This window comes from Biomphalaria glabrata, chromosome 6 (genome assembly GCF_947242115.1).
Source record: "Biomphalaria glabrata chromosome 6, xgBioGlab47.1, whole genome shotgun sequence".
Lineage (NCBI taxonomy): Eukaryota > Metazoa > Mollusca > Gastropoda > Planorbidae > Biomphalaria > Biomphalaria glabrata.
This window is the reverse complement of record NC_074716.1, coordinates 40,122,042-40,131,748: the sequence shown is the minus strand read 5'-3', so window position 1 is coordinate 40,131,748 and position 9,707 is coordinate 40,122,042. Positions and strand designations below refer to the sequence as shown.

At 37.4% G+C, this 9,707-nt stretch overlaps 2 protein-coding genes across 2 annotated transcripts; both read left to right on the top strand.

The window, feature by feature from the left end:
• The first annotated feature begins 311 nt into the window (after positions 1-311).
• On the top strand, positions 312-5,294 carry LOC129926879 (uncharacterized). Its single transcript, XM_056033351.1, has one exon. It carries the CDS (start codon positions 312-314, stop codon positions 5,292-5,294), a length of 4,983 nt encoding a protein of 1,660 aa, XP_055889326.1.
• Positions 5,295-5,552: 258 nt separating this feature from the next.
• LOC129926878 (ATP-dependent DNA helicase PIF1-like) lies at positions 5,553-6,845 on the top strand. The gene is made up of 2 exons (XM_056033350.1): positions 5,553-6,162; positions 6,802-6,845. The coding sequence occupies exons 1-2, from the start codon at positions 5,553-5,555 to the stop codon at positions 6,843-6,845; spliced, it is 654 nt and encodes a 217-aa protein (XP_055889325.1).
• Positions 6,846-9,707: the final 2,862 nt, after the last annotated feature.

Here is a 9,707-nt window from a genome sequence, read left to right as displayed (position 1 = left end):
CAATACAATCCATCTATGGGGTAGAAATGTTCACATGCAATTGTGGAGTGGAATTGGTGTGAACGTCCATTTCATTTGCCATAGCTCTAATGTTTTTTTTTTAATATAATGCACACATTTTAATACTATTATTACTAATACTATTATTTATGTAAGCATTATTATTTATTATTTTATTAATTGTTATTATGAAGTTAATATTTATTGATATAACGTTATTATTCGGAATTTTAATATTCAGTAGTGTAATATAGTATACCAATTATATTTTTACAAAAAAAACACCAATTTAATCCATTGCTATTAGGAAGATGCCGCGGCCAAGAAAACGTCAGTTATTCAACTTCAACCAAGAATCTAGAGAAGGAAACAACAACGCTGATCCAGCTAAAGTCCCTCGCCTTTCTTTGGTTTTACATGAACGGGATTCAACTTCAATAAATTGCCAGTCTTCATTGAATCACCAGCCTTCAACTACAATAAATTGCCAGTCTTCATTGAATCATCAGCCTTCAACTTCAATAAATTGCCAGTCTCCAGTGAATCACCAGCCCTCATTTTCAATAAATTGCCAGTCTCCAGTGAATCACCAGTCTTCAACTTCAATAAATTGCCAGTCTTCAGTGAATCATCAGTCTTCAACTTCAATAAATTGCCAGTCTCCAGTGAATAACCAGTCTTCAACTTCAATGAATTGCCAGTCTCCAGTGAATCATCAGTCTTCAACTTTAATAAATTGCCAGTCTTCATTAAATCACCAGCCTTCAACTTCAATGAATTGCCAGTCTCCAGTGAATCACCAGTCTTCAACTTTAATAAATTGCCAGTCTTCATTAAATCACCAGTCTTCAACTTCAATAAATTGCCAGTCTCCAGTGAATCACCAGCCTTCAAATACGACAAATCTCAGAGAAGCTTCAACTAGAGCAAATGCAGTTATTAGAAATATCGTCAAACTAGAAAATTCTGAGAAGCGTTTAAGGAAACTTGAGGATCTGCGACTTCGAGCTTCACGACGACTTAAAGTGGAAACTTGCACACAGTATTCTCAGAGACTTGAAGATCTGCGGCAGAGAGCTTCACATCGACTTCAAGCGGAAACTTGCACACAGTATTCTCAGAGACTTGAGGATCTGCGACAGAGAGCTTCACAGCGACTTCAAGCGGAAACTTGCACACAATATTCTCAGCGACTTGAGGATTTGCGACAGAGAGCTTCACAGCGACTTCAAGCGGAAACATGCGCACAATATTCTCAGCGTCTTGAGGATCTGCGACAGACAGCTTCACAGCGACTTCAAGCAGAAACATGCGCACAATATTCTCAGCGACTTGACGACATGCGACAACGAACTTCAAGACGATATGTAAATGAAACTCCCATAGAATATTCTAAGCGACTTGACGACTTGCGACGAAGAGCTTCACAGCGACTGGAAACTGAGTCTCCAACAGAATATTCCAAACGACTTTATGACATGCAAAATCGTGCTTTACAACGAACAAATAATGAAACGCCTACTCAACGAAATGAGAGACTTGAAGAAATGCGACAGCAAGCAGCCATAAGATTATCTGAAGAAACCCACGAACAACGCATCGAGAGACTTGAAGAAATGAGACAAGGGGCAGCCATAAGATTATCTAAAGAAACCCACGAACAACGAAATGAGAGACTTGAAGAAATGCGACAGCAAGCAGCCATAAGATTATCTGAAGAAACCCACGAACAACGCATCGAGAGACTTGAAGAAATGAGACAAGGGGCAGCCATAAGATTATCTGAAGAAACCGACGAACAACGCAATGAGAGACTTGAAGAAATGAGACAGCGGGCAACACTAAGGTTATCTGCAGAAACGAAGATAAAAGAGGACCAACGTTTGGAGGAACAAAGACGGCGTGACGCAAGACGAAGAGCAGCCTTGGAGAAAACTAAAGTACAAACGTACAAGAGCGCAGTGAACTCAAGTGTTAACTATAGATCATTGGGCCCCTTTACAATTACATGCATACATTGCCAGGCGATACATTTTCCAGAGGAAAGAGTTGGCAACAAAGTTAACAGAGACTCCTTCGGGGACTGCTGTTTACATGGTCGAATTTCCCTGGAAGCTCCTATCTTTCCAAATGAATTAATTATTTTGTTTTTAGGTCAGCACCCTTTGGCACAGGAATTTCATAAGAAGATACGAAATTTAAATGCATTGGCATCATTTAATGTGGATGACGACAGGACAATTAATAGCCACGGCATTTATAGTTTCATCGCAGCAGGGATGATTTATCATAAAATAAATTTGGCTGTTCATCCAACACAAAATCCAAATGGTGACTACGAAAGACCACAATATGGTCAGCTCTACTTTCTGGATCCCGACGATGCTGTGAATGAAAGAATTCATCATCCATACAATAGTGACATCAACCAAGACTTAATGAATAGATTGGAGAAAATCATACGCGCCGTCAATTGTTTCGCTCAGGCATTTAAAATGATGAGAGAAGTGGAGACAGAAACTAGACAACTTGCATCAGCAAACGGAATAGCACCTCCACATGTTCGACTTTTGTTTACTAATCCTGATGGTTTTGATATCAGGCGCTACAATGTCCCCTCATCCAATGAAGTATGTGCTGTGCTGACACTGAATGCTGATCAAAGCATTCCAGCTAATGAAATGGTTGTACATCAGCGAGGCAAAGAAATAGTTACTTTAAAGAACACAGACAAACGAACAGAGCCCTTCACATATCCATTATTTTATCCTAAAGGCACCTTTGGATATTCTGTGGATCTAAAGCTACAACAGCCTTATCCCAGTCGGCAGCATCTAACAAGACTGGAAATGGCACAATACCGTATTGCTTATCGCAAAGGACTCACCAAAAATCTCCCACTTGAAAAAGATCGAAGCGATCTTGATCTACGTGAAACACAATTCAACGCACTACATTTTGGTGGCCGACTGTTTCAGCAGTATCTGGTTGACACATTTATTAGAGTCGAACGCGATCGCATCCAGTGGATCAAGTCCAACCAAAAGAAGATTCTGGCTGAAAAATACATAGGAGTGTCTAACTTTCTTAAAGAACTGGCTGAAAAGAAAGATGCTGTTGTTGGTGAAACCATCATTTTACCATCCTCCTTCCCAGGCTCAACACGATACTATGCTGAACAATTTGAAGACGCCATGGCTATAGTACGACGCTTCGGTTCACCAGACTTCTTTATGACCATGACATGTAATCCGGAATGGCCTGAAATAAAAGAAGCTGCCCGTATTGTTACCGAGGAAGGGTTTGTTATTCAGCAGCGAGCTCAAGATCGTCCTGATCTCGTTGCGAGAGTAGCAAAGCTGAAGTTTGAAACCATTATTGAGGAATTGTACAAGAAACAAATCTTTGGGAAAGTAGCAGCCTATGTTTATACTATTGAATTTCAAAAGCGTGGTCTCCCTCACATGCATCTTTTACTAATTATGAGATCGGAAGACAAAGTGCACAATCCTGATGAGCTAGATGATTTAATTTCTGCTGAGATCCCAGACAACACAGATCCTGAGTTGCGAGAACTGGTATTGAAATGGATGATCCATAATCCTTGCGGTGAACATGACTTATATGCGTCATGCATGAAAAACCACAATGGAAAAATTCACTGCCGTTTCGATTTCCCCAAACCTTTTCAAGAAACAACATCACTGGTTGACGACGAAAAACCAAAATTAAGACGTCGGTATGATTCCAGACTGGACCAGCAGAGCCCTGAATTTTCTCACGAACTAGCTGTCTACCGAAAAGACAAGTCTGGTAGAAGAATAACCAGAGACAACCGCCACGTGGCTCCTTACAATGCATATTTGCTGAAACTTTTCAATTGCCACATAAACGTTGAATTTGTTGGAAGCATTAGAGCAGTGAAATATTTATACAAATATATTTACAAAAGACATGACTGCGCCTATATTAAAATTGTGGAGGAGCAAAAAAGAATAAATTATAATGAACCAGACACATACATTGAAGGGCGGTGCATCACACCACCGGAGGCTTGCTGGCGTTTATCTGGAAATGAACTCCAAAAGAAGAGCCATGTAGTGCAACGTCTTGACATTCATCTTCCTGGTCACTACCGAATGTCAGACATTGTGAATGTGCAAGAAGATCTGGCGGATACTGGCATTAAGGGATCCACATTGGAGTCTTATTTCAAAACCAATGCTACCAAGAAGCAAAAAGAAGAAGCTAACCGCCTTGCTGGAAAAGATGAAGAAATTATTTACCATTTTTATTGGCAGATGCCCGAGCATTTTAAATGGATAGGAAGGCAAAGTGAATGGGTTGAGAGGCTTCGACAAATCAATGTTATTGGTCGTATCCACAGCGTTAATTTTGTTGCCCAGCCAGAGTTATACCATCTCAGGATGCTTTTGTACCACGTCAATGACGCTACAAGTTTTGACGAACTTCTTAAATTTAATGGTATCAGGCATGCCACGTTCAAGCAAGCGTGTCTGGCTCGAGGGCTTGCCTATGATGACCAACAGTGGATCGATGGTCTGCAGGAATCGGCTATGTCAAAAACGCCTAGAGCCATGAGAACACTATTTACACAGATTTTAATATTTGGATCTCCAGAAAATCCAAAAAGACTTTGGGAAATGTTCAAAGCAGATCTGGCTGAAGATTTTCTTCTAGAAATAGGACACACAGGTGGCCGAGTGGAAGACGCGATAAATCATACCTATCGAATTATCGCCTCCAAATTAAATACCGAAGCCACAGAAGGCAGAGATTTTCAGTACTGGGTCAACACCTTTGGCATGGACAACATTGACTTTGTCAATAACCATTTAAATGTGGATATGCTTAACAACGACAGCTCAATACTGGAAGGGGAACGGTTGTATGGACTCCTGAAAGGGAAACAGCTTGACATAGTGAATACCATTCTCGATGCTGTCACAAGTCATAACTCTGGACCAAGATGTTTTTTTATTGATGGACCTGGAGGTACTGGAAAAACGTTTGTGTACAAGACTATTTATCACATTCTTCGGGGTCGAAATTTCAATGTGAAATGTATGGCATTTACAGGAATAGCATCAATTCTTTTGCCTAATGGACGCACCTCACACAAAACATTTGGCCTCAGTGTGCCCCTTACACCTGAATCAGTTTCAAACATAAAGCTAGGATCAATGAAAGCTGCTCAGTTAGCGGAAGTTGATGTATTTTTAATGGATGAGGCCCCAATGCTGCCAAAATACGGACTTTCTACCATAGACTAGCTACTAAGAGCAATCGGCAATGCAAAAGAGCCTTTTGGAGGAAAAACAATAGTTTTGGGGGGCGACTTCCGGCAATGTCTTCCAATTCAGCCACGAGCTAACAGAAGTGAGCTTTTAGACGTATCCCTTAAAAAGAGTGACTTATGGAGACATTTTAAAATATCTCGATTAACCAGAAATATGAGAGTTGATGAAGAAGAGACGGATTTTGCCGAGTTTCTTTAAAGGATTGGAGACGGTGAAGTACCATTGAATGATATGGGTGAAATAGCTCTGCCACAAGATGTCATCTCAAAAACCAACATTATTGACGAAGTTTATGGGGATTGTTTGGCAGATAAAAGTTACGAAAACATGAAAGACAGGGCAATTTTGGCTCCCCTAAACAAAGATGTCAATTTAATCAATTGTGAGCTTATAGACAGATTACCTGGAGAGGAAAAAGTCTATTTTAGCTTTGATTCAATCAAGGATATGTCAGAAGGTACACTTCAATTTACCACAGAATTTTTAAATTCCATAGACATCGCTGATCTGCCTCCACACAAACTAAAACTAAAAAAAAACACAATTATCATGCTACTTAGGAACTTGGATGTTTCAGAAGGACTCTGTAATGGGACGAGGCTCATTGTCACTGAACTGTGTAACAACATAATTATTGCTAAGATTCTAACTGGCGAACATTTTGGAAAGGCAGTTCATATTCCCAGAATCACTCTAGATTCCAGTAAGGGGAAACTTGGATGCACAATGCAGCGCCATCAATTTCCTGTGACCCCTGCTTTCGCCATGACAGTCCACAAATCACAAGGTCAAACATTCCAGTTTGTTGGAGTTGATCTCAGAGTCCCAGTCTTTATGCATGGTATGCTGTATGTGGCCTTTTCAAGAGTGAAACGACAAAGTTGTTTAAAAGTCCTTCTTCCCCGAGACAACGCAAATTACACCCGGAACGTTGTGTGGAAGGAAGTGTTGAACTGAGATAAAGGAGGTTAGTATTAGGAGAGACAAATGTTAGCTACTTTACTAGGATCTAGATATATAGGTATTGTGTTATAATTATTTATAAATAACACTTTCCAATAGGTATCAAGAATAAGGCTTATAACATTTTTCTTTGAAAAACGTGGATGGGAAATAGGGATTGTATTAGCTGTAAAACGTCCATATTCTCAACTTGAGATCAACTCATTCTAATGCTGAAATATAATATGCAATTCAATGCTACGGTGGTATGGGTAAAGTCATCCCAACAGTTTGTGCACTCTGTTTGATAATAAACTTCGCTATGAATAGGCTGAACATCACAGAGTTCAAACTTTGAGTTCTAAAATTTGTTAACCATTAAAATACAACTATTTGTTAGTCGAACATCAGAATGATATATAACTTCGACCTTTTATTTTATGTCGGCAAATCAATTAAAATACAAATATAATTATTGTTTGAAATTTTATTATAAGAAAAACACAAATTAAGATTAATTTGGATATTCCTATTACAGCCTGTTTGTACCGGAGAATTGATGTACTGGATAGCAACTGGTAGTGGGAAGCAGAGATGTGAGTCCTCATTAGACATTGCTATGCTAGCACCGTGGACTCTCTATGACCAGCGTTTATCTGACTCAAGGAAGATTTGATAATGTACCTAAGGCGTGTCTAACTTCAAGATCCACTTACCTAATTGTTTATGTTTTATCTCTTTGGATATGACATACTTTTATTATAAAACAATAATAATCCACTCTAGCCACTCTAGCCCTACAATTTATGTCTGGGAGAAGTAGAGTTCTTTAGTGCTTGGATATGTTTACCAAAGAACAGTTTTATTAGATCAGATAAAAAACAAAAATATGTGTTACATTTCTACAAAATCGATGCATTGAAACAAATGGAGATCATAGAGATCAAAAGTGATCTAATGATAGTGAACATTTGGTGAAACTTCTCAAAATGTATTTTGTTCATGAATCAAATCTTTTTTGCACCAACATTATATTTTTGTATCAATTTATTTTGTTCTCTAGGAAACTCTTGGGTATTGTAGTATTTGTTTAATACTGCAGTTAAATATCCATTTTTTTTTCTAATACCATTAAATTTAAGTAACTGAGTGTTATGTACAATTAATAAATTTAGATAACCAAATATCATGCATGATCATTACATTCAAGTATCCAAGTTGTATGTATGGTCATTACATTTATGTAACCATGAAGTATGTATGGTCATTACAAGTATTATCTATTATCATTACATTGAAGTAACCAAGTATTATGTATTGTCATTACATTTAGGTAAAAATGGTTTATGTATGATTATTACATTTATTATATGTTCTTTTTAATAATGCTATGTATCTCTTTGTGCCATTAGTTCTTTTGCCTTCTTAGCCACAAAAAAATGTTATTTATGATATTTGTTTGAAAGGCATTGATCATACATTGATTGATTTTTATTAAGTAAGGGGAATGAGATAAAAGTCAAGCAATCCAGTAGATTGCTAGCATTTCTAAGTAAAGTAAAGAATTTTTTTTTAAATATAGATAAACAAAATTCTTTAGCTGTGCAAGTTCAGTTCTTTTTCTAGGCTTATATTCACTATTACTAAAGGGCTAAATTCTAAACATTGTATAAAGTAGTCAAATGTGTGAGTAATATCATTAGGACTTTTACACTAATGTTTAATGTAATTGTACTTTATAAATTGATGACTACATAGCTCACATTATATCTTGTTAGTGTGTCTGTCTCACAATGAGATGAATGTGTGTAAGCAAGTTTCTATACAAGTTTATGTCTTGAAGTGAAAGTAAAATGGTTGAAATAAAAATATTCTATTAATATTTATATTCAATATATTAAACGTTCCTCAATGAATTAAAATCATTTAAGCTTTTATACTATACAATTGCTCTTTTTTTTTTATTTTGGTTACATCTAATGTTATTTTTTTTAAATTCTTCTTTAGTAACTAAAGGTTTTCACATTATAACTGCCATTTGTTGTTTGTTTTTGGTTACACCTAATGCCATTTGAGAAAGATTGTCTTTTAATATTATTCAACAAATAATGGTGACCAAAAAGCTTCTTTTAATTGAAGTTAGAATTATTTAATTTCATTTTCCTTTTATTGCCATCAAAATGTAATTCCTAATTAAAAGAAAATCAACTTGTATAATCTTTAAATAAATATATAGCATCTGCTAACCTTGCAATTATGAGCACATGGTCCTGCTCTTCGATTGCCCACTAAATACTTTACGACAGTGTATTATATTTTAAAAAATCCATTGTATGTAGTCATGTTTTTTTCAACCAAATTTCAGTAAGTAATAAATTAAATGCATTATAGAACCGAGCTAGGATCGGTCATCCCGGTACTGCATACATAAACAGCGCTGGATGATTGGGGCTCCTGTTTACTTCTCGGCAACGAAGAATGACCTTAAAACAGCCAGACTGAAAGTGGACTCAAGTTTTTAAATCTTTCTGATGGGGCCATAATGGACAGCAGCCAGTCACATCGTCCAGTAGAGTATAGATTTTTTTTTTTTAATTTTAGAATGGGACGCTGACGTAAAAAAAAAGGGGAAGGGGGGGGACTGGTTCAGGCTCCAGGTTTTTGTGAAAATCAACAACAACATTCACCAGCTCTGCTCTAATCTTTCAAAGCAGCAATAAAGTCGAACTGCTGTCCAACACAACATTCAAGAATGCAGTTATGATTGATGATTTTAAGGGTTAATTGCGGCTTTGACTTCCCCCCTCCTGCCTACGTCTTTTCTTCCTTCCCCCCCCCACCCCCCCCCCCCCCCCCAAAAATCAAAGTAATAAAAACAACGGGGAACAATCCTGAGCGGCTTTGAAACTCTGCGTTCTTCAAATTGTCTAGACCTTACCAGGACACTCATGGCTCTCAATAAAAACACCTTGTTGGCGTTTTGTTAGCAGACGTCAGGTGTTCACAGGTTTGATCACATGCATGAAAGTAAATCTCCATACGCCCTACCTACCAGAGATGAAACTTGGCCTGTTTTCACCTCACAATCAATAACTCTTAAACTCTGTCCCTTCGTGTTACATACCACTGTAACAGCATGGATAAGATAAGATAAGATAGATAGATAGATAGATAGATAGATAGATAGATAGATAGATAGATAGATAGATAGATAGATAGATAGATAGATAGATAGATAGATAGATAGATAGATAGACAGATGGATGGATGGATAGATAGATAGATGGATGGATGGATGGATAGATACATAGATACATAGATAGATAATGGATCCCCCACTTACATTAATTAAAACATTTTACAGGTACACATAATTTAAAACATGGAAAGGTTATTCATTTTGAACTCTGATAGATTTTCATACCACAGGCCCCGCGCCTGAGA

Coding starts and splice junctions, on each gene's coding strand:
- LOC129926879 (XM_056033351.1), top strand. CDS start 312: ATGCCGCGGCCAAGAAAACGTCAGTTATTCAACTTCAACCAAGAATCT.
- LOC129926878 (XM_056033350.1), top strand. CDS start 5,553: ATGGGTGAAATAGCTCTGCCACAAGATGTCATCTCAAAAACCAACATT. Junction 6,163..6,801: donor AGTCCCAGTCTTTATGCATG/GTATGCTGTATG, acceptor TTCCTATTACAG/CCTGTTTGTACCGGAGAATT.